Source organism: Scophthalmus maximus, chromosome 2 (genome assembly GCF_022379125.1).
Source record: "Scophthalmus maximus strain ysfricsl-2021 chromosome 2, ASM2237912v1, whole genome shotgun sequence".
Lineage (NCBI taxonomy): Eukaryota > Metazoa > Chordata > Actinopteri > Pleuronectiformes > Scophthalmidae > Scophthalmus > Scophthalmus maximus.
In genome coordinates, this window is record NC_061516.1 from 23,672,685 (window position 1) to 23,697,440 (window position 24,756).

General features: G+C 49.9%; 1 protein-coding gene across 1 annotated transcript in view; it reads right to left on the reverse strand.

The window, feature by feature from the left end:
• zbtb16a (zinc finger and BTB domain containing 16a) overlaps positions 1-24,756 on the reverse strand; it is a 124,577-nt gene that overhangs the window by 22,745 nt on the left and 77,076 nt on the right. Inside the window, exon 4 of the mRNA XM_035625974.2 lies at positions 21,387-21,473. Within this exon, the coding sequence (XP_035481867.1) occupies positions 21,387-21,473 (87 nt within the window). The remainder of the gene's footprint in view (positions 1-21,386; positions 21,474-24,756) is intronic.

The following is a 24,756-nucleotide window of genomic DNA, read 5'->3' on the forward strand; positions in this document are numbered from 1 at the left end:
GTGATGAGGGTTGTTTTCATCCGCGAAAATGTAAACTGTGTGCACGTCAACAAAGGGGGAAAGTCAAGTTTCGGTGGCGACAACTGCACGGAGGGTCCGAGAGCAACTGAAGAAGTGCCAGGCGCGTCCGCCTCGCGCATGGCTCTGCACAAGTGAGCGACAAGCCCCGTTTCTACGTTGCAACTGTGTTGATTGGGCAACTCGCGCGTTTTTTGTTTTTTTTTTTTAACTCTTGCACCACTTCCTTCCTCTTTGATCACTGTGGCTTCCTGTACAGCTTGAGATTCTGTTTTCCCTTCGCACAACGAGCTGATCTGCATCACCGTGAAAGTCTCCACAGCCCCGAGATCCTTTCTACGATGTAACATAACAGAGACTTATTGGCCTCTGCCAACGGGAGTGAATCAATTTACATGTTAAACTTACGAGTAGGAACGAAGCATGGAGCATTTCTCTTCCAACGTGGCGTTTGGTCAGTTATCCAAACAGGAAATTTGAGATAATATAAACCAAATATAAACCAACTCGACGGATAACGATACAATTATGAACAGAAAACATGCAAGTTTTATTTCATATCAAAGCTATAACGCTTGAAATATAATTGCAGAGATTATATTTTTATTATTTGTTTCAGTTAAAATTATGAGACTTTTCTGTCCAATAAACGGTTTGTGTACATCTCACGTCATTTTGAAAAAGTTAGAAATATTTGATTTAAATGTCATTTTTTTCCGCTCAATTTCTTTATTTTTTATCTGAAACAATTTAAATTAAATACTTTATAGTTTGTGCTCAATCTCCCGAGTCAGCTGTCTGAAAACCACTGTGCTGATAAAACAACTTCATTTCACCAATTTCATTTGAACGTCTTAATTTTTTTAAACTAAAATGTTCCTATTTTTTTTGCCCCTTTGGCTTCGTTGTGCGAATTCATTCTTGGTCTGTGGTTTTCCGTCCCGCACCTCTGCTCACGTGCGCCGCTGTTGCCCTCGCTGGCTTGTCGTGTTCATTGTGAAGTCACTGCTTCATCTTCATCGACGTTCTATCTAATCTGGAGTGTTGGTCTTCCCACAGGACGCTCTCTGCCGCCTCGAAAGTGTCTGAGGGCCCGACGGACTCAGAGTGACTTACCCAACTCCACGCAAACCCTGTCAACCTCCCATCACCCCCCCCCCCCCCCCCCCCCACCCCCCCTGTCCTGCAATGGAATCCCAAATCTCCCCTCGCCTTCCCAAGATTTATTCTTCTCACTGGCCATCTGGACAGTGGGGGCAAGACAATGTAAAAAGGGAAAAGGGGGTGGGGGCACGGGGCTGCAAACTCACATTAGTCACAGGCTCTTAGGTCCTCCGACCCATACACAGATGCACCCACACACACATACACAAAAAGGGGCCGGAGCCAAATGACCCCAGCTCCCCCTCACTCTTTCCACCCCTTCGCTGTGGCTGCTGACATCGTCTTTCCTGCTGGACAAAAGGCTTTTAGCACCTCGCTCTACTGTCCTCACCACAACACACACACACACACACACACACACACACAGTCAGCGCCCTCCGTGCCTCCCAACACAGACACGCTGGACAGGATGGGGTGTTTGTTGTGTTTTCTCAGACGGCTTAGGAAGGAGGGAAGGGAAGGGAGGGGGAGGGACAAAAAGAAACAGGGGTGTTCGAGGCTATCCGACGTGTGTAACCCTTAAAACGTCGTGCAAATCATACGTGAATGCTCCGGGAAAGGCATGGCCGAGTCGCTAATCGCCGAGGTATCGGGTACAATGGGGGATCGCATGCTTCTGGGCGAGCTTAATGTAGTTAATGTAGGAGCCTTTGTTGGGAATAGGCCAGGATGAGAGCAGGAGGAGGAGTTCTGAGAGGGAAAAGTCACACAGCACTACAAGCCTTCCATTGTCGGGGCCGCTTTCGCATTGAAGTACACGAGCGCTCGGGGAGACATGCGGCGGGATGCGAGGCGGCGAGGCAGCCGGAGGCATGTGCCACCGCAACCACAGGCAAGTCTCAGTCCGACGACGGGGGTCACAGAATTAAAAGTACAATCGCACCTCTGCCGAGGCCCGACGCGTTCTTCCACCAGATCCGGACAATTACATGGATCTGCACAGAAGTGTACAGACTCACAAAATCTCTTTGCCATAAATATGTTTTTTTTTCTACGTCAACATCCATCGTTGGATCATTTTACGTAATTTTTTCTCCTCACAATTTGGCAAGCAAAACTCCGCCCCTCTCTAAAAAGGCGCCATACAGAAATACAATGGTTTCTATAATTGCCCATGCCCCGCCCCTCCGCCGGGGTTCGGCGCAAATCGGTCCGGTAAATTTATTTCTAGGCAAAAATAACTCGCATCAAACTTAAACCACTGCTGCGCTTGTCAGCCGTTGCATTAAAACTCAAAGACAAAAATAAGTGGACAAGCGCGAGAGGATCCGAGCGCGGGGCCAAGCTGCGACGGCTGAGGAGGCCGGGTCAGTGGTTCACCGGTGAACCCGGGCTACGGGGCCCTGGGCCCGCAAGGCCCAAAGGTTCAAATGACATAAATCCACAAGAGTTCCCATGTAAGCAGATCATTTTGACTTTTTGAAAGTTGCGTTCTGATTGTTAGGGGCGACCTCTAGCAGCCACAGTAATTATGACGGGAGGAAAAGACAAAGGAGGACGTCGGGTGATGCGGGTTCATGGAGTTAGAGAAGGATTAGGATTGGACGGGCGGACAAAACAAAGGAGATCGGTGTTCTCTTTTCTAAAGCCACTGCTTCAACTTTTTTTTTCAAATTAAACACGTTTATTATCGCAGCCGCGATAATGAAGGTCCCATAACCTCCAGGAAGTAGCCGGTCTATTTTAATCCAAATCACAATCTTTCTTTAAACCTCATCAAGTGGCTTAACCAAACCAAACCAAACCATTTCAGCTCCATGAGCTGCACCATGTGATTATTACCGTTACCATGACGATGGACGTCTGCGTCGCCCCGCTGCCGTGCTTTTGGAGACACACAACAATTCGTTGATGGAGAGGGTTGCGGTGGTTGTTGTTGTGGTTGTTGTTTTTCGTGAAGTGTATATTTAGTTATCCTGGCTCGTCCACGGCAGTTGAATCAGATTTAAGGCGAGTGAATCGCAAACGACACCGTGGCGTGTGCGTTTTAAACACAAAAGTCTGCAGCAAAACAAAAAGCTAATGGCTCATATCATTTTAGGGCCCATTTGTGTGAAACATCTGGCGGATAACGTTCGCTCACTGCGATGCATATGTATGTAAAGCTAAATTGGTGATTATAGGTATTAAAAAAAGAAAAAGGTGTTCCAGTGGGTTTTACTGCGTCTCACCAGGGACCGGAAAAAAAAACAAAAAATCAATAAAATATTCGACGCACTCAAAAATATGCATTCGTTCTTTTCGCTTTGTTGTTCCACCGAGCAACAGATTTCCATTAGTTTAAAGTGCATTTAAAGCCATTTTCCCAAACAAGCGGGGGATGACGGCGATGAAGAGGAGTTCAGGCAGCTGTGACCTTGGAGCCAAACTGCGAGCGGCCAACGCGACTTTGCGGTGCCGGAGGACCGGCCTTTATTTATAGATCAGCTGGGCGTTGATCAAACTCCATCGAGGGCAAAACGGCAGACGTGGGAGAGGAGGAAGAAGAGGAAGAGGAGGAAGAGGAGGAGGAGGAGAGTGTGAGTGTGTGTCTGTGAGTCGCTGGGAGGGTTGTGTTTTTGAAGAACTAATACAGTGGTGTGTCTGAATCTCGCTTAATTCCATTTAAAAGGAAATTGATTTGCAGGTCGGGGGGGGGGGGGGGAGGCGCAGGGCTCTCCCCTCTTTCAATTACAATTGTAATGAAGTCTTGGCCTCGTTTCATTCGTTTGTGTCCTTTGGTGGTTCCACCTACAGTTGTGTGCTGTTGTGCTGTGATATGCAGCAATGAGGAGGAAAAAAAAAAAGGAAATACACTTTAATGATTCCTGTGAGGGGGGGGGGGGGGGGAGATAAGGGACGCAATGCAGCAACAAGTAGCAGGAAAAAAATGGAACATAGATCTCAAAACGAAGATAAATGAAGATTACAGCTGAATGGAGGTACGCGGCATAAAAATAAACATACGACTGCGGAGATCAAGACTGGAAATGTGCGGACGCAGGATAATGTGCTGCAGAATTATCCCCAATCCCACATGGCGGAAACAGACACATAATTCAATTTGTCAGCTCTGCGCAATCCGAGAGTCCAGAGCAAAAGGTATCTGGCCCCAAGTCCCGAAAAGAGTAATCTTCAATTGGCAAATTGGAGTTATTTGTATGAAGTTTGATATCGAGAAAAACACTGTCAACAATACAGAACCACCCGGCTGCACAGACACGCCCCTCGCGGCAAATCATTCCACACGGGATGCAACAACACCACACGTTCCTCGGCAATGCATTACACCTCGTTATACCTGCAGTGACCCAGTTTCTGCAGATACACAGATATTTTCACCTTTTTTTTCTGGGTTTCTTGGTGATCTCATTACAGCATAATTATCAATCGCGCTTCCTTTCCACGCCGTGATGGAACACTGTGTTGTGTCCGCATTGTGCAGAACATTCTCCTTTTTCTCCTTCGTTCCACCATCCGTTTCCCCCATCATATATATATATATAATATATCATTTATACTTTGAGATTGCTTTTAGCAATGAAAAGTGCTCTATAAATGACATTTATTATCATTATTATTATTATTATTTCCCCGTGATAAATATCTATCAATTCCTCTTGCAGAGGAAGATGCAGAGGGACACTGCAGCATCATCATCATCATCATCAATCCAAACTTTGGTCGTGTTAAAGTGAACCACAAGAACAAACTGGACGTGCTCAAAGCCAATCTTTAATTTTTGATGGCAAAAAAAAAAGAAAGAAAGAGAGAAAGTCCTCTCAAAAAATCTCAATTGTGCCTCCGATTTATTGCCCTTAGGTCACAATATCACCGAGCAGCTTGTAGGTTTAGTCATTTCTGCTGCGGACGAGAGAGGAGCAGAGGAGGTTCGTGTGTTTTCCGCATTTGTACGGGCGAAATCAGAGGCAGCAGAGGAACTCGTCGAGACTCAAAAGGCTCCTCGGACGAGACGAGGGAGAGAGAGAGGGAGAGGGAGGCGAGGAAAAAAAAAAGCGCGCTCGGTGCCGGGACTGTTAACAATCGCCTTGCGTGTGCCCCACCTGTGGTTCCCGAAACGGCTCGGAGTTAAAACTAATCCTAAAATGATCTCTATTAACCGAAGACTTGAAGACATTAGGGTTTTCGGAGCAAGCGGGCGGATCTGTTCTTCCGTTCCGCTGCTCAGACGTATCCCCGGTTCCACGGATTCGTACTTTCGAACCCAAAACCCCACGCCGAATCCCGTCGAGTTGAGCCGAACGCGCTCGCTTTGACGGCGATCAAACGGGGGGGGGGGGGGGGGTGCATTCGCCCAAGGTAGAAATGAAATCATTGCTAAAAGGCCGTCATCCTAAGCCTCCGTCTCCGGGGGGAGAAGTGAGGAGCCTTGCTGCCCCAGATTGCCTAGAAATGCAGATAAGAAACGATCCCGCTCCAGAAATTGGTCCTGCAGGACTATTACAATGGAGAGATTAGTGGAAGATAATCATATAACGGCGACGGCAACAAAACGGCCCCATAAAGTCACCTCTGAATAAAGAACAGGCGACACAGATGAGTGTGTGAGGGGGGGGGGGGGGAGCAGTGAAGCGATTCGAATCGGCTTGTGGCTGCCAGAGCATGTGTGAGACAGCTGTCGGCGCGGCATCAGCGCCCGCCTCTGGCCAGCAGGGGGCGCTCCTCTGTCTCCGCACACACACACACTGGCTGGTTCCCACTGGAAGGCGAGAGAGGAGTCCTCACATGACCCCTTCGGTTCACAGGAGTTTGCCTCCAGCAACAACAAAAAAAAAAAAGAAAAAGAAAAAAGCCGCTTATACGGTATATGGTGAGACCCGACGGCCGCAGTGTCCGCCGGCGAGACAGTTGATGGTTGAGAACGGAGATTAGAAAGGAGTTCAGTGGGTCAGGTGTTTGTCGCGGCGCGGCCGGGGGGTCACTGGGGGCAAACGCTGTTTCTCCAACATGCCTCTTCAAACGTGGGCACACATTCGGTTCTGTTACACTCGGGGTGCTTTGCAACGGTTTCAAAGACGGAAACAGGCGTCTGAAACGAGCCTCGCTGAAATAGACGCAGGAATTCACAACCCTTGAAACGAGAGTGAACGAGGCACCTGGCTGCAACAGAAGTGACTTCATAATGGGAGGTTATTTGAGTAAAAATCAAAAGCACTTTAATCTCGTTTTCTCATGCGAGATATTTGCACAAAGGATTGAGACTAAATTTGTGAATAATATTGATATTTGGAGAAAACTGAACCCGAACTGAATATGAAACTTGACTACTGCAGCAGCAGCAGCAGCGGCAAATCATTAACTCGATGCACCTAAAGAAGGTTATGATAAATCTAAATTGGCAGCTATGGAAGCATGCTCGACAACAAATAATCATTTAAGAGCAGAGGGATCATTTTAAAAACTGTACAAAAAAGCGCCCCGAAGAACAGCGACGCCGCAGACACTTTAAAAAAGAGCTGCAGAGCAAAAGAACAGTAGATTCTTTCAATAACACTGCAGACATTGTTGGCAGGTCAGGTTGACCTCGCATTCTTCGTTTTGGCTTTGTTTGGTTGCCGTCTCTCATTTCAGGACATTTAAAAAAAAATAAAAAATGCATTTTCAAGAAGTTTAAAACAAAAATCTGCCAAATATTTTTTTATGGGTCGGGGGGGGAGGAAGAAGACTCTGAGAGAATCTGACCTCCTAAAATAAACTCAGACCAAGAGTTGAGTTCCTTCTACTTGGGGACCCTCCCGATGACAGGGTTCATGTAGGAAATCCTGCTACGGGGGGGGGGGGGGAAACCGCCTTGAAGAGGTGAGTGAGCGCGGCAACGGAGCCTGTGGGAGGATAAGAGCTCCAACAGGAAGACGGGACAGAGGCGGAAGCTGGACAAAGTGAATGATCCTGAAAGAGTCTGCGCCATTAAAAGTCGTCCCGTCCATCCTGATCCATCCCTCTGCACTTAGTGACTTCCTCATCCTGTCAGCGTCTGGGGCCTGTTCACTCCCACCGGAGTCAATCTTTAGGACAGAACAACGTTCTGCACTCGTTATTATTATTATTATTCGGCGAATGCAATTTCCTGAAACCCCCCCGGACACGGACCCTCGTGACGTGAGCCGGATCAACAGGCGACCTGTCCACCACCTGGAGCATAAAGGTTCTCCGATGAGCCTTTCGTCTGCGGCTGGAGCATCACTACGAACCCTCGAGGCCGTCAGTGAAAGACACGGCGATGCGAGATGTGTGTTTAATGTACAAAGGTGGAGGACAAACAGTCCAGTTGGTCACTTGTTGACTGACACGTCTCCCCACCGCGTCCTCAACCCCCCCCCCTCATCGTCTTGCCACTCTGGCGTCTCGAAGCCGTCCTCTCTATCTTTAGCTCTTCCTCTCTCTTCCTTCGCTCCTCTGTCTCCGGGCCATATTTCATCGGCCGACCAGAGCCCGGGAAAATGATGGTGCGGCGTGGGAGGGAGAGACCACCGGCTCCCTGACCCGGACTTGTTGCTATAAATCTGCGGCGTGCGTATTCTCCCACCTCGACCCCCCCTGAGATCAGATTCGGCAGAATAATATTTTTAGGGGGGGGGGGAGAGACTGTGACACAGATTTCGAGATGAGGATTTTCTTCTGCGATATAGAATATAGTCAATATGTAAATCACTTTGTCCATGAACGGCGTCTGGACATGCAGTGAGTAGAACTTCATGCCGTTTCTCGTGTTCTGTTTCAAAGGAAGTTCTTTAAAAGTGTCAAGCGAAACCCGTGGAGATGTAAATAACTCGCATTTACTTATTCGACAAGGAACAAAACTCAACCTATGGTCTTCAGCGGTGGATTCCAGATGAAAAGCAGGACTGTTTATAAGGACGGACTTTCTCTTTTCACCCCCCCTCCCTCCCCTTTCTTTTTTTTTTTTTAACCCTGTTTAAGATTCCTGGCCTTTCACCTGACCCCCAGGCCTTAGCCGGGAGGGGGGGGGGGGGGGGTTAAAGTGTAATCCTGGGTCCTATGACCACAAAGGCTTGGCCCCTGAGGGCCAGGGACCAGCCGCATTTTCTGAATTGCAATGTTATCCCTCAGCAAACCCTTTTGGACGGACCACATATCAAAGGGTCACATCGCGGCGGCTCCTCTCTCTGCACTGTCCTGCTGCCTGCAGAAGGCCCCTTCGCTGTCTCTCTCCGCCGGGCGACGATCTTTCAAATCAAACTGTTTTACGTTTTCAGATTTCGGTTTGGTTTTGGCGTCTCGATTGTGTGGAGGAGGAAGATTATACAAGACAACAAAAAGAACCTTTCCAGGGCCGAGTTCGACGACGACGAGAGAGAGAGAGAGAGAGAGAGAGAGAGAGAGAGAGAGAGAGAGAGCAGCAGTTTGCATTAGATCAGATGCCTGCGTCCAAGCGGCTCCACATCAATCTATTAACAAGAGTAATTGCCACGTAGCATCATTACAACTGACACATATTTTAGGCCATTCAGACGCTGATATCTGCCTGTTCGTGTACCGCTAATTGCTTGCTTAAGTAATCCATTAAGGAGTGTTCCTACAACAGCTTGCATGCTCCATTATCATTAGTTTTATTCGGGGGAAACCTCAACACACACCCCTTTATTTTATCTGATTTTTTTTTTCTTCAAACAGCACCGCGGCTCGGGCCCCGGGCGGCTCTGTGCATTTAAACCTAAAGAATTTGCTTCTTCTTTTCTCCCCCTTTTTTCTTTAAAGGAGCAACTTCAGAAGACAAGAGAGAACTGGAGCGAAAGAGAGAAAAGATTTAATTGACGCCTCCCCCATTTTCCCAGGGCGAAGACAAGGGAGGGGGTGAGAGGAGCGAAGGGGGCCGACGTGACACTGGTCTCCTGGTGTTGCGACTGTACAAAAGGAAGCAGATTTGCAGGAGAGGTGACCCCTGACCCCTAAAGCTGCAGAAAGGGTCCTTGATGGCCCCAGCGCCGGCCAATCAATCACCTCCCAGAGCCTGCTGGTCAGCCGGACTGTAAGAGGACACTGCAGTCGGACCGGCCGAGCCAACCCCCCCCCCCCCCGACACATTCCTCGGCAGGAAACCCTTTCTCTCCTTAAGGCCAAGGGTTGGGAGGGGTGTTTGGAAATGAAAAGCTTAAGAGCTTAACAAGATATTCGCTATAAATAATATACTTGTTCCATCCTGTCAAACTCCTTAACTTCATCCTCTAAACTTTGGCGTCGGGATTTTCGGCGACGAGTAATCTCCACTAATCTAAAACAGAGCAAAAAAAAGAAGAAGCAGGGAACGAGTCCCGACAATGGTCGAAACCTCTGCGACGTGTTGGTCTGCTTTTTACTGACAATAGCCATCTTTTCAGTCCAAGACTATTTTGTTCTCTGGATTGTACAAGTTTTTGTTTTCAGCCTCCATCACACCACCACATTGTCCAACTGTGATTTCTTTCTGAATAAAACTGTTTGATATTTATGACAACTCTTAAAAAGTCGGTCTGTTTATGCCATGTGACAATATATATATATTTTTTAACTGTTCAATAACGCATGTGGGGCTACACTTCTGCTTTCTGCATCAAACTCCTTCCATTTGTTCTCTTTTTCTCTCATTTGTGCACGTGTGACAGGTAATGCCCGCCTCCCCTTGCAAAATAAAATCACAATTAATATCAAGAAGTCTTAATTGGGTCCAGTTTTCATTTGGCGCGCGGCAAACTTCTCCATTTCCTGCCCTGGACCGGTGGATCAGGCTGCAGCGCCGGGGGGGGGGGGGGGGGGGGGGGGGGCGGCGTCTGATTGTCCTGTTACAGTCCGTGATACTGTTTCCTCCTGAGCCGTCGGAAGTTAGTCAAGGTCGGCGTGCAGAGAACAGCTGGCCGCCGACTTGCGAGCGCGTCGCCTATTTTTGCATGTCTGCTCGGGAATAAATACATAATTAAATGCCAAATAAATTTTTCCCGCAGAACATTTACACATTAGAAACGGGGGAGCAGGAAATGACAGGCGACGGGCGGCATCACCGGGGGAAATAGGATTCTGCTCAAGCATCAGGTGTTTTGTTTTATTCTCTGGAAGATAACCAGGCTTCTCCACAAAGACACCACAAACTCTGCATTTCATTAATTTCTTATAACGTGCATGACTAACACACAACCCCCCCCCCCCCCCCCCAATCCAATAAGATTAAGCGTGTTAAACGTTCACCATCTCTCCACTGGTGACGCCGCATGGGACTCATGCTTCCCGGTTCGCTCACAATCTTTGACCTAGAAAATCAGCGGGTATAAACAAAGGGCCGCCAGTCAGATAAGAGTCGCGGATCTCGTTGGACCGGCTCTACGGCCCCAAAACAGACATCTGTTGTTAACTCCGATCTGACATGAGGACGTTATGACCACGATGTACCTCTCTTCTCCGATGTCCCCTCAACCCTATGTTCCCTCATCTCTGTGTCCCCTCATCCCTACATCCCCTCATCCCTGTGTCCCCTCAACCCTATGTTCCCTCATCCCTATGTCCCTTCATCCCTGTGTCCCCTCATCTCTGTGTCCCCTCATCCCTGTGTCCCCTCATCCCTATGTCCCCTCATCTCTGTGTCCCCTCATCCCTACGTCCCCTCATCCCTACGTCCCCTCATCCCTGCGTCCCCTCATCCCTATGTCCCCTCATCCCTGTGTGCCCTCATCCCTACGTCCCTTCATCCCTGTGTGCCCTCATCCCGGTGTCCCCTCATCCCTATGTCCCCTCATCCCTGTGTCCCCTCATCCCTATGTCCCCTCATCCCTGTGTGCCCTCATCCCTACGTCCCCTCATCCCTATGTCCCCTCATCCCTGTGTCCCCTCATCCCTATGTCCCCTCATCCCGGTGTCCCCTCATCCCTGTGTCCCCTCATCCCTGTGTCCCCTCATCCCTATGTCCCCTCATCCCAGTGTGCCCTCATCCCTATGTCCCCTCATCCCTATGTGAGGAGCCCGTTGACCGCGAAGCGAACAGCGGGAGACAAAGTGAAACCGGAGAGCGGTTGAACCCTCACGGACGCTTGTTTTTTTTATTTTTCCTCCCGGGGCTTCTCTAGCGTTCACTAGTGGGCTTTTTTTTTTTTTTCGTGGCTGGTTGCAAAGGCCGGACCAGGTGCCATCTATCAAAACAATCTGCTCTCAGAAGGAAACCTGCTATTAACTGATAAGGGTCTGCCCTCGGTGGGGTGTAATGGGTCCCACTTGAGTTCCTTTTTCTGGACTATTGTCCTGGCAGGCCACCTCCGAGACGAACCCCAACTCAATGACTCCCCCCTCTCTCCGTTTCACTCCCCCACTGAGCTCGCGACACCGTCGTATGGTAATGCAAAACTTCAAGATGTGTCTCGAGAACCTACAGGGATGTAAATGCTTCCACATAGATCTGCAACAAGTCAAACCTTAATGACCAGACATGTTGCTCGTCCCTATCCTGAGGTTCAACCCCCAGCCGAGCACCAGCAGCAGGCGAACAAACCTCCATCCACGTGCGGTTGGGCTTATGACCCGGTAGATTTCGGAAAAAACTACTTGTTCCTGTTTTCCGGGAAGGTCAATACGTACTGTACATTCCTCATGGTGGGAGGAACTTCATTGACATGACTGTGATAATAATGAACACCCAGTTAAGGTTGCGGAACAGTCACGGGTGACGGAAACAGGATTAAAAGCTATGAGAGGAGTTTGTCAAGAATAAAAAAACAAAATCAATTGGGTAATGAGAAGTTTTCTGGAACACGCACACGTGCGCACACACACGCACACACACACAGGAAATTCAAATTTAACTAATCAAATGTCTAATATTCTTCTGTTCATACTTTCAACAACGCACAAATTAGAATTCTACAATCAGGAACAATAAAAATAAAAGTTCTTTGTATGAATCTAAGTCCTCTAAGGTTATTCCTCGTGGCGTGGCACATGAAAGATGAAGTCGGCCATCGACTGCAGCCGGAATTCACATTCGGACGGAAGTGGTCGTTAATTAGGTCCGAATGTCATTTTCAGAAAAATGGGACTAGATCCAGGATCTGCTGCTTGTTTTAGTCTGAATAGAGACGGAGACGGACAAACCAACAAACCCCCCAACGGTGAGCGTACATCACTCCACACGTCCGACGTTTGACGGGATGAGCACATGGCCTCAGATGGGGGGGGGGGGAGCTCCCTCCGTCCTGCACTGGAACTATCCGCGGGAAGGCTGCCAAAATCACCCATCAGAGATTGACGGGGGTTAAGCTCCCGTAATCAATATGACACTGCTAAGTGCCCTTTGATTGAGCCGCGCGCAGTGTGAGAGGGACATTGCTGTGATGCCCGGCTGCTCTCGCCGCTAAGAAAACGCCGCATTTGTCCAAAAGCTAAACGGTCTTCTGAATGTCATTGTCGCGGGTACATTAACTTTTATACGAGTCTGAGAGACGGACTCGCCGAGCGAGGACGAACGGCCATTGTCATTAGCGCGGCTGCTCCGGTGCCATTAGGGGGTTCGCCGTCGGACGAGGCGGGCGGGGGGGGGGGGGGGGGGGGGGGACAGAAATGTCCTTTTGCATCGGGAGCGCAGGCCCGGAGGTTTTGCCATTCCTCCGCTTCAGCCGTTCCACGATGAGCTGCTGCGGCGGCGGCGGCTAAATTTCGCCGATGTGAAACCACTGTGTCACTAGGCAACTGGATCCGATGGCGCCTTTGTGCGGGGTGAAAGGTTGGAGGCACTCGTGCTAATCTCCTTGCTTCACAATTAAGGAACACAGGAGGAGCTGCTCGAACCTCTTCCCACTCTCAAACAACAACAACAAAAAGAAAGGGATTGAAAGACTCCCTCCATTGTCCCTCCTGCTCAGTCCCTACCCAACCCCCCCCCCCCCCCCCCTCAACCCCCCCCCCACTCTCCACGCTAATCGAAAGGTATTTGCACTGTAAATTAAAAGGGCCCTCGTGCGTTGCTGTTTTAACACTGACGCACCCTCCTCAGATGTCCACAAACAGCTCCGATCTAATTACAGGGGGAGATTTACTTCAAATAAGACGGTGGACAAAGGAGCCGTGGCCATTGTCGACGCGGGGACCAATGTTGCACGTCTCTTTCTCCCTTTCACTCTCTTGGGCGAATCCCTTTATGGTCAAAGTCCCCGCCTCGCCAAGGTTAAAATGCGATGGGATATCTGCGAGCGGGGAACCTCCTGACAAAAGCGGGGCCCTCTTTATTCCCTGAATGGCAAATGCCTCCGATGATTTCCAGTGCTCTGTCTCTTTCCTTATCTATCCCTCTTTTCTTTCGTTCTTTCTTTCTCTTTTTTTTTTTTTTTTTTTACCAAGCGAGATTTCGAACAAAGCCGCAGCGGCCGACATGCAAATTGTAGCCGGGGGAAGAAAAGCGGCGTCCAGGGGAGGCGAGATTGTCCGACGGCGGGACGCGCCTGCCGGGGTCGCATTGTGACACGCGGCTGAGACACATCCTCGGGGTTGAAAAGAGGGAGGAAAGGGATGCTGGATATTGGCTGGCCAGATTTGCAGTGTGTGTCCTGCTGACTCCCATTTTATGGCCCGTGAATCGCGGAGCCCTCTGGGAGTCTATAATCCGCTCCGCTCCCCCCTCGCCCCCCCCGTCGCCCCCCTCCCGCTGGCCCATACCACATCATTTTATTGGTCTCTCTGGATGTGTGGCTGCTGTCCCCTGGTTGACAAAGATCCACCCAGGTGGGGATTCTCCTGCGGCCACACTGTTGCACACTGCGGACATCCCAATTTGCTACCGGATCCCACCCACCTCATCTCCCCCCCCCCCCGCGCCCCGCTCATAAGAATACTGCCTCCCCTCTCCGACATGCTGTTGTCCCACGGTTTCCTGCGGCGACGCCTCAATGCGACTGTGCCCACCGTGACACTAAGCCTTCGCCGCCGAGGCTCCGCAGTGCAGGGGCCCGGCCGGGTTATTTCTCAATGAATGAATCGGGGTTGCGGGGGAACATGGCGGTGCCGGCTCCCATTCACTCATTTTATCTCATTTACACACAAACCACACACACCCCATTCTGATACAGGGCCTCTGTGCATAACACTTATGGCCGTGGCGGGTGATTACTGCTGGGTGTTGGTCCCACCGCAGGCCCCCGCGCGGCATCCATCAGCCCGACGGAGGCCCCTCCGCTGCCTGGAAAAACTCATTTAGATCTTATCTGGGGAAAAAATTTGTTTGCCGAGGGAGAGGGAGGGAGGCGGTTAGTGGCGGGCGGACCGACTGTAGTCGAGGTAGTGGCACTTGATTTAATTTAGCAGCCCCGATAGCGTCTCTGATACTCGTACTCTTCTTATTTCGGAAGGTGAGTGAGAGCGAGGGGGGGGGGGGGGGGGACGGAGGGAGGCAAAGAGACGGAGGTATTTGTTTTACGGAGGAAGAGGCAACAGGAACTGTGGGGTGTGACGCTGCGAACATTTTTGACGGTAAATAGATAGTGTACGATAATCATTTGAGCCTGGATATGAAGACGGAAGCCAGGTCTTTCTTGTGAGACTGTAACACAGTCGGTCTTCGACACAGCACCTGGACGTGTTGTCGGCGGAATGAGGAAGTTGACTGGCGCAACTTTTGATGACGATTAATCGCTGGCATCAAGGGAAGAACCACCAATGCAAATGCACATCTGCCCTTTGGCAGCCTCATAAACGTGTTTCATTTTTTTTATTTTCGTTATCTTTATGGTGATAATTTCATTCCAGCAGCTAACTAACAAGAACTCTGAGTGATCGGTAGGCTGGAGTGGAATCACATTCACACGTCGGTGTTGGTGTCAGCTGCGTGCATGTACATTCCTACGCGTGCGTGCGTGTGTGTGTGTGTGTGCGTGTGTGTGTGTGTGTGTCTGCAACACATGTGCAGCGCCGCCTGCCCCGCAGTGGGAGAATATTTGCTTTGCTTATCGCCGCACTAATGCTCACTGACAAGTTAATAACATCACAATTAACTAAATGCTAAACAGATGCCAGTGCTGGACTAATGTGATTGAGACAATCGCCACTTTTGACGTGACCCCTGTGTAGCGCTGCCATTGGCCTAATTTGCTTGAGTGACATGACTGGGCCGTGCGTGTGTGTGCGTGTGTGTGTGCGTGCGTGCGTGCGTGTTAGGTCCGGCGACGTGAACACTTTACAAGGAAGAAAAATACACAGCATGAAGGAAATAATACGACTCAAAAGATCTTTTTTGCCCCGACCATCATAACCTTGTTGTGCTCCGTTCACCCCCTTTGCTCTTTCTCCTTTTCCCTCTCCTTTTCCCTCTCTCTCTCCTCCCTCTCTCCATCTCTCTCTCTCTTTCCAGCCAAACTATTTCTGGCTTGAGAAAAGAAAGTGTTTACTCTGTGGCCGCAGCCTGCTGGAGTCACGCTGTGTTCCCACTGGCTAAACCCACTATTTGCCACTCCATGGTTTGCATATTTTCCCTGTATTACAAGACTCAAAAAAAGAAAAAAAGAAAGAAAAAATAAAAGGGCGGAGGGAGATAAAGAAAGAAAGAAAGAAAAATAGAAGAGTAAGAGAGCAGCGCCCCCCCCCCCCCCCCCCCCCATTATTGTGGATTTTCTCTGGCTCCGCTGTGTGTGTGTGTGTGTGTGTGTGTGTGTGTGTGTGTGTGTGTGTGTGTGTGTGTGTGTGTGTGTGTGTGTGTGTGTTTGTGTGTGTTTGTGTGTGTGTGTGTGTGTGTGTGTGTTTGTGTGTGTGTGTGTGTGTGTGTGTGTGTGTGTGTGTGTGTGTTTGTGTGTGTGTGTGTGTGTGTTTGTGTGTGTGTGTGTGTGTGTGTGTGTTTGTGTGCGTGCACATGGAGATGATTCATGTATAAACAGGAACACCAGGACAACGATTTTTTTTGTGGATGTGTTTCTACACAGGTCACATGGGAGACGCGGCTCCCCTAATATCTCTCGAGCGCGACTCGCGGCTCACGTCGAACAACAGGCGACCGCTCGCATGAGCGTGGCTTCGGCTGGACGGACTCTCGCGCGCAGATTTGCGGTCGCAGGGCGTGGGGGTTTGTGCAGTCCTTGTGGCGGAATCTGCATTTTTTCCCCTTTCTCCAAAACCACAGACAAAGTAGAAAAAGAAAAAGAAAAAAAAACAAAAACCCTACTTTAACTTCAATTTATTGCTTTTTTCCTTGTTTGTGAGCCACTTTCTCCGCGCACATATTCTGACCTTTTGCTTTTCCCTGCACCGAGCTCCGGTTTTAATCAAGTGGAATGCGAGTGCGGTGGGGCTCACTAATAAAATACGAGAGCGATAAATTATGGTGGGAGACCGAGGCAATCTAATGAAAAAGCACACGCGAACAACAAGACAAAAAAAAGAAGAAGAAGAAGAAGAAGAAGAAGAAGAAGAGAGACGACGATGGCAGGCAGAGAACTATAGAGATAAGGACGGATCCGGAGAGGAGAAAACACACGAGCGCAACACGTTCACCGTGTGATATTATGGCGCTGGACCAGAAATCCACATTGAAACGGTTTGGGGGAAACGGATTACGGCCCGAGAGCACGAGGGAGGAAACGGCCGTGTGCGGCAGTGATTGACAATGACAGTTGGTACCGCGCGGCCCGAGTGTCACTCTTCCCCGGCGAACCAAGTTCACAAAGATCGGGAAGAAACGCAACGCTGCAGCCACTGTCCGTATTGAACGATAACGATGGCTCCTAAAAACTTCACTGCTCCTGGGAATAGCGGAGCTGCCGTTCTGCGTCAAGGCGCTTTCATCGTCCCCGGTTCGAGACTCATCGATAGGTAAAATCCTCCGCGGCTGGTCGGTAACTTCAAAAAGAAAAAAAGCGCATGTTGGAAATGCAACAGCTGATAAATTTGATGATGGCGTTGGAAAAAAAAGTACAGTGCTCCGAGAGGACGTGCGCTCGTCGGCTCGGATTCAAAACGGACTCTGGGCAATTTTGCATTTGAGGGCCTCTGGCTGCATACTGGATATGTGTGAGATCGTATTCTCATAATTTCTGATATTCCTGCAAAAGCTGTGGCTCGTCCCTGCCTTTAAGTTATCCTGGAGTAGTCCTTTGTCAAGCAATAGGTTTGTTAGGGGTCGTCCTCACGTTGGTGATGAAGACTAGGACCGAACAAAATGTTCATCACGATGCAGTGGCCACAAAAATCCCCGTCACTACATGCACACGTAGTATAATTGAAGCAAAAACACTTTCATTCGTTTGACTAAAGCGTCAACAGTGTTCATGAGCTAAGAAGACTGTGGGAACCAACACGACATTACTCCCAGTAAACAAATTTCATAAACTCAATTAGAAAAAAAAAATCTGAATTCAGATGACCATCCCGCAGCAGCGGGTGTTTGGGTTGTTTTTGGTAAAAGATTTCTTCTCCCTTCCATCTTTTGCTTTGACCAGTGTTTCAAAATATGAGTGGTTACACATCAGTATGCACATTACACTGCGCTTCCTGTCTGTCACCTGACAGGGACATGATGAAATAAAAGGGCTCCACCAGGAAATCCTTCCTATGAGCACAGTCTTACATTTCTTGCGTTTGCCCTCTTTATATATATATATATATATATATATATATATATATAATAAAAAAAACGAGTCTTGCCGCATAGCGATCGGTGGACGCGCGCGGCAGAAACAGTGCGTCAAGCGGGCTACAAGTCCAACAAGCCGGCGGTTTCCTTAAGGACGAGAGCTCCGTGAAAAGCCGGACCGACTGTGTTCTTTTTGCTCGCGAAAAAAAAGAAACCCTGAGGCGAGTCCCAGTTTAGAGGGGGAGAGGGAGCCTCTGATGTGATGCCATCCAATTTGGGAAAATATGTGACGAGAATTAGCCGCGAGTGGAAATGCAATGCGCCCGGGCGACGCCATTCCCGGCACCTGAATGCCCACATTTCTGGATTTAGTCGAGTGTGTTATACACAACGACTGGCCAAAGTAGGGGATAGGTTCGTGGTTGCAGCGAGTGCTTGTGCGCGCGCGCGCGTGTATGTGTGTGCGTGCGTGTGTTTGCACGAGTTGACTGGGTTAAAAACAGCCACATGATGTTTTGCCATTAGTTCCCCCGTGGCACCCTGACCAGTCGCCCACCCCATTGCAAAAGAGCTTGTCCGTTAGGAATGACGACTACTTCAGGAATCTCTCAGCGGCGGCGGCCTCCAAGATGACACAGAGAGTAGACGTAGACGGGGATGGGGGGGGGGGGGGGTGGGGGGGACGGGGTAGAGAGGTGTGTGTTGTACACCGAGCACGGCAAGCGGAGACAAAGTGGGAGAGAGACAGCGGTCGGGTCGGACGGCAGCTGATCGCGCCGACGGAGGAAATGCCACAATAGTTCCCATTCACAGCTGCGAGAAAGACCAAAAAGAAAGCCACAGTTTCAGAGGCCAAATATTGTCTGGAGAACGTTAGCCAAGGGGCCGACGCGCTGCCAAGAGGCAGGCGCAGATCACATCCGGCTTTGGTGGCCAACAGTCACCCCCTTGCTCCTACCACACGCCCTCTCTGCTGTGGGTGCTGTGGGTGCTGTACACACAGACGGCTCCGGATGAATAAAGCCACGTTTTTTTTTTTTTGCAGCTCAAACAGATTGAACGCATCACTGTCCGGCAGGGAAGCAGGTTGCATCTGATGTAAAGTTGTTTGTCGTAAGATGTATAAAGGGACTTCCTCTTGGGGCATGAATCCTGAAAAACTGTTTGAAAAATGATCCAAAGCTCTTACTCTCTTTTAAATCGGTCATATAGGTCAATGAGCCAAACGCACCCCATTTGTTCCCCCCCCCCCCGGGCCCCCGAAAGGAGAAGACCCGCACGTGTGTTTGTGCAAGCAGCAGAACAGAACAGACAAAAATAAGTCTCTCCGCAAAGAGTCCGAGCGAGGGACACGGGAAGGGGCTTGTTTGTTTACCTCCCATGTCATCAGTCACTCCCCGCTGGAAACTGGACAGCGGTCGGATAAATGCTGTCAGCCCTCGACTGGCTGCGGGGCCCGGAGCGCGAGCAAGACTCAACCTTTGAATGTCACCATATGTAATTGTGTGCGCGCGCGCGCACACACACACACGCACACACACACACACACACGCACACACGCACACACACAGAACGCAGTGTGGAGAACCCTAATTAAATGCACTTAAATTGCTTATAGTCAATGTCAAAAACAAACAAGAACGTATTAATTACACACAACAGTTTTCTCAAATGTCGGCATGCTAATTGAATTCTCGTCACATAACGAGTATTGATTATGAGTTACAGTAATGAACGCAGTTACCCAAAAATAAGTAAATAAGGGCCGTGCCTCCAGAGTGATGTATGAACATGTGCAGCAGCACATATAAGACGGACGGCGCCGTGAAACTGCCTCGTCATGTCCCCCCCGAGTCCATTTCTTTGAAACGCTGATCCATCACGGTGGCTGAACACACGGATGATTACTATACTAGTACTGCTGCTGCTGCTCCAGTTGTCTGGCAGGAAGACACGTCTGGCCCTGGCTGCCCCCCCCCCCCCCCCCCCCCCCCACCGCTTCCATTCGCTCCAGACTAGAATGCCTATATTTAGAGCGGCTCCTTTCCGCTGTTATGGCTGTTGGATCATTAGCCTCATTTAACCCTTCTTTACCTCTGGCGATCTGATTGGCTGAGGGCATGCCCTTCAGGAGTACCAGTCACCCCCCCCTCCCCCACCCCCCCTCCTCGCCCCCCACCCCAAAATTTCCGGTTACATCGAAGAGAGCCTGAGGGTCACGGTTTTCGATGAAGGACACAACACGAGATGATGATAATGATGATGATGATGATGATGATGATGATGATTTGAGGCTATTTTTGAAGATGCTGGGTTTCTGGTCCGAACCAGCTTCAGCGGCGCTCTCTTTTTCTCTCTCTCTCTCTCGCCGGATTGGGTTTGACATGCGAGGGCGGAGCTAAAGGACGGCGATCCCCCCTGACTTTTCCCCATCACCCCACTATGAGGCAGTTTGCCACGGTATCCATCCGGCACCGGGTCGCGCACCTCAGAGGACGAACCGTTCTCATTTTGGACGCGCCGTGTGCTTTTCCTTCACAAACTAACGGCTCGGCTGCCGAGAAACGATCCCCCGAGGATGAACCGTGTAGACGTCTGACAATCTGTGGCCTCTTCTCTAACACACCACCGTTAAAAACCAAATGTGAACTCGTGCCAACGTGATTTGAAATCATTTGAACTAGACGGGCAGAGTTCTCCTTCAGAAATAAAATTACCACTTATTATGTTTCCGTTATGAATTCGATTTTTCTTTTTTTCCTGTCCGTTTATCTGCCGTTAAATCCGCAAACACCTCCTGCATATCGCAATCGTCAGTAGTGTGGTGTATACAGCGCTAACCCGTGTACCTCGAAGCCTCAGCCGTTGCCATGGTAATCACCGGCAGAATTACTATTCAAATGCTGCGTTTTCCTATTGCTATCGATTGCTCAGATTGCTGGATAGAGAGAAAATAGGCAGTAAGAAGGTAATGAGCGATACAACTTAAGACATTAATAAATAAACGAAAGGCCCTCACACACACGGCATTCTCCAAACCCCTCGCCCCCATGGCACGCCACGAGCTTGAGACGTTTTGTCTTCTCCCAAAATTAAAAGGTTTCATCGCCAGCGGTGAAAACGGCCCTGAACCGTCACACATCTGTCGGAGCGGGTATTTACTTCTCCCTATTTACATCTTGGCATCCAGATCGCCCGCGTCCTCCCGTCTTCATAGCCGAGCGCTGGTAAACAACGCGGGCCTGCCAAGTTTTCCCGCGGTCCGTTGATTACTCGTCGGGGTCTGTCTTGATTTAGGGCGAGTGGGACTAATCCAGGATGATGCTATCCATCAATCTATGTGTCAATCGGTCGCTGCGGGTCACCGGAGGAGGCGGAGCGAGCACACCAACCACAACACGCACACCTTTTCGCTCGCAATGTGATCCCGATTCTTTATTCTCGCTCGTTTCGTCGTTCCAAATGTAAATGCGTCGACAGCCTGCTCAGCACATTCGCACACAAGGCCAAGCGAAGTGGAACTTCCTGCACATAAATAAGCGACACATAGGTTTTGATGAAGCATCGGAGCTCATGATCTTTTCGTTTGTGTCCCCCGGTGTCATGATGATACTTCTGAGTCTGTGTGTGTGTGTGTGTGTGTGTGTGTGTGTGTGTGTGTGTGTGCGCGTTCTCATACCGGTGTGGATCTGTCGGTGAGACTCCAGGGATTCCTCTGTCTGGAACTGGGCGCCACACTGGTCACAAACTATGGCCTTCTCACCGGCTGGAAAACAAGAGAGAGAGAGAGAGAGAGAGAGAGAGAGTGAACGCTCAGTACACACTCACTTGGAGGGATGGAAGAGTTGGGGAATCTCACGGCAGAGGTGCAGATAAAATAGAAAGTTGAAATCTCATCATCATAACTTGCAAAATGCAACCATGACACACTGAGCACGGAGCGTCCGTGTTTTCATTGTATTTCTTGTTCTGAAGACAAACAGTGAAGGAGGGGGAAATGGGGGGGGGGGGGGGGGGGGGGGCGACAGAATCTTTGGCCTCGACAGCCAATCAATCGACAGTGAGTCTGATTCACGTACACACACTGGAATCTGATTTGCAGTCTGATCCAGATTTAATTCAGATTCATATTTTTCATAGTTGAATTATAACTTCTACATTTATTGCGACAATGTGATGACTCAGCTCCAAATGTAATCAACATGCAGATGGTTTCTCATCTCCGTGCCCGTAAGAGCTGGACGAAGGCGAATTTGGCAAAAAAAAAGACAAAGCAATTCTGACATTTAAAAATTACAGAGTCATTTATATATATTATATTCATTATTTGTGACAGTCGGTGGCTGTGGCTCAAACAATCATATTATTCTCTAGGGGTTTTATTGTTCTGCGAGACTCATTCTAGACTAATGGATACGAAACAGTGAAGCAACTTTATGTTCACACACACAGTACAGTACCGGAGACGCAAATAGATCTGCACAGACTGTTTCAGATCAGTCTGCGAGACAAACACATGCCTGGTTCTGACTCGAAGCCACAGAGTTATTGTTGAGTTCACTTCCATTTTTTGTGGGTCCCGCCGCACTTATGCCTTGCGTCTATGCAAGTAGATCAAGTATGCGGGGGCCTTCGGCGACGGCCCCCGGACTGCCGCAACACATTCACCGATACTTGTACAGCAATAAAATGAGGAGGAAGGAGCCTGGCATGAACACCCACGGGGGGGGGGGGGGGGGGGGGGGGGGGGGCTGGCTTCGGAGGGCACATCAGATCAGGCTCACACAAATGACTTTTTATGGCTTGGCAAAGGAGCACTGTACATGCCATACACATCACACATCAAATAGACCAACTCACAAACACACACACACACACACACACACACACTTAACATCTGGATATTGTGTGCGTGCGTGTTTGTGTGTCTGTTTCCAGCGCACAAGCGCAGAATGCTCTCTCTCCCGACCAGACCTTGGTTTGTTCTTGGCACGGCCCTCTGGGTTACGACACCTCCACAGAGAGAAACAGAACACAATGAAAACAGGAAGCCAATTCTTGGATGACAGAAAAAAAGAAAAACGAGTCGGGGAGAGATGGCTTGTGCGGTTTTGCAACCGCGCAGACATTAGGGAACGGCCTGTACTGTAATAAGCCCGACCAAAAGCAGAAATGACACGGACCGTACATGACACAGTGTGCCTGCCAGAGGAGCGCTTACGCAACAAGTTATGCAAAGGATGGCGCGCTGCACCGAGTGAGCGTGACAAGATCACAAGCCGCCGTGATGCAGGCCCCTTTAAAAAAGCCAGAACATCCGAGATCCGTCCGGCGATATCACAAGATTTATTTCCGTGTTAACAACTTTAGACTGAACGGAGCTGAGCCTTTTTTTTTTAATTGGCTGCATATTCACGAGGCCTAATTTTCGCAGAGTCGAGCGCGTGGCGCGCGGGTGTCAAATGCACAGACGAGCATATGGCCGAATTAGCTGGCGAGAAGCGGCCTTGTTAACCTCCGGAGAACAAAAGACATGTAGCGGAGGATGTAGACAGAACACCCCCCCCCCCCCCCCACCCCCCGACACACCGACTGACGGCCCCTCGTTTGCATTAATCACACGGCCCCTCTGCTGATTCTTTAACTCCCGCGTTCATCATCACCGGTTCAACTATTTTTTTACAGTTGCCCTGCTATCAGCGTTGGACTCCTTCCACCTATCGATTTTTGCGCTCATTGATTATCCATGCATCGACCGTCTCGGGACAGTTTAATGGCCGCAGGCGGCGTGTGCGGCCGTGAGTCCGTCATGTGCAACTCACAGACCGTCATCATGCCTCGGAGTAAATGTACGACATTCTTTCACGGCTGACACACTATTCTCAACCGGGGCCGCGGCGCCGATCGCAACCACATGTGCACACTTTACAGTACTTCTGGCCACTTCCCAAAAACATGCTTCGGATTTTTGAAAACTGGCCTTTTCCTACGTTCAAGGTGGCCACCGGGCTAAATTAATTTCCGTAGTGTATTAGCGTCAATTTTCGGGATTGGAAGTAATCCACCGCAGGTTTCGGTTTACAAGGAGCCGCCGCTGAGGTGCCCCTGAGCAGGGCACTTAACCCCCAGCAGCCCCCAGATGGCCGCCCCCCCCCCCCACTCAGTAGCCAAGAGATCAAGCTGGGATTGTACCGGGCGGCTTCCAGGTGCGAACGGGTGTAAAATGTGTCCCGGGACAGCGGCATTCAAGCTAAGGAAATCTAATCCGGTTAAAGAATTTTCCTTTTAATGAACACCAGCGACTGCCTGGAAGGTGAGCAGAACAAGTTCATGTCCAGGGCCCCTTCGCGGTACTGTAGGAACCCCCCCCTCGGTGATTTGTAGTGAATAAGCTTTATGCTGGCAAGCAACGACTCGGCCTCGCAGACGGCGGGTGCAACACTCAAACAGTCTTCTGGGAGGCCAAGAGGCGTGTGCTAAATGGACCAGGGATAGGGTTTTTAGTGCAGGGCATGCCCCTGCTTGTGGCGCGCGGACATAAATTGTCAGGAAATGCCTGCATGATGCATGAAGGAGAATGGAGTTGCGCGAGGTCACTGCGGGGCACGCGGGTGGGGGTTGGGGGGGGGGGGGGGGAGCACAGGAATCCAGGGAGCACACGGCCGGGCAGCCACCCAGCCAGATGCCCGTCACTCCAGTTAGCCAGCTAAGTGCTAACAGGGGGGCCCTCCGCCTGGTAACAGCCGCCATCGGACATTTTCACTGCCAAATTAAAGCGATAAATATCTTGGGGGGCCCCCCTTTCGATTGCAAGAGGGCGAACTTGTTAGTTAGGAAAGACGAGGTAACCCCGGACAGAGGAGACACACACACACACACACACACACACACACACACACACACACACACACACACACACACACACACACACACACACACACACACACACACACACACACACACACACACACACACACACACACACACACTTAGCATCAGCTGATACGCTTGTCACGCGTGTGCTAAATAATAGGTTTGTGGGGTTTTTT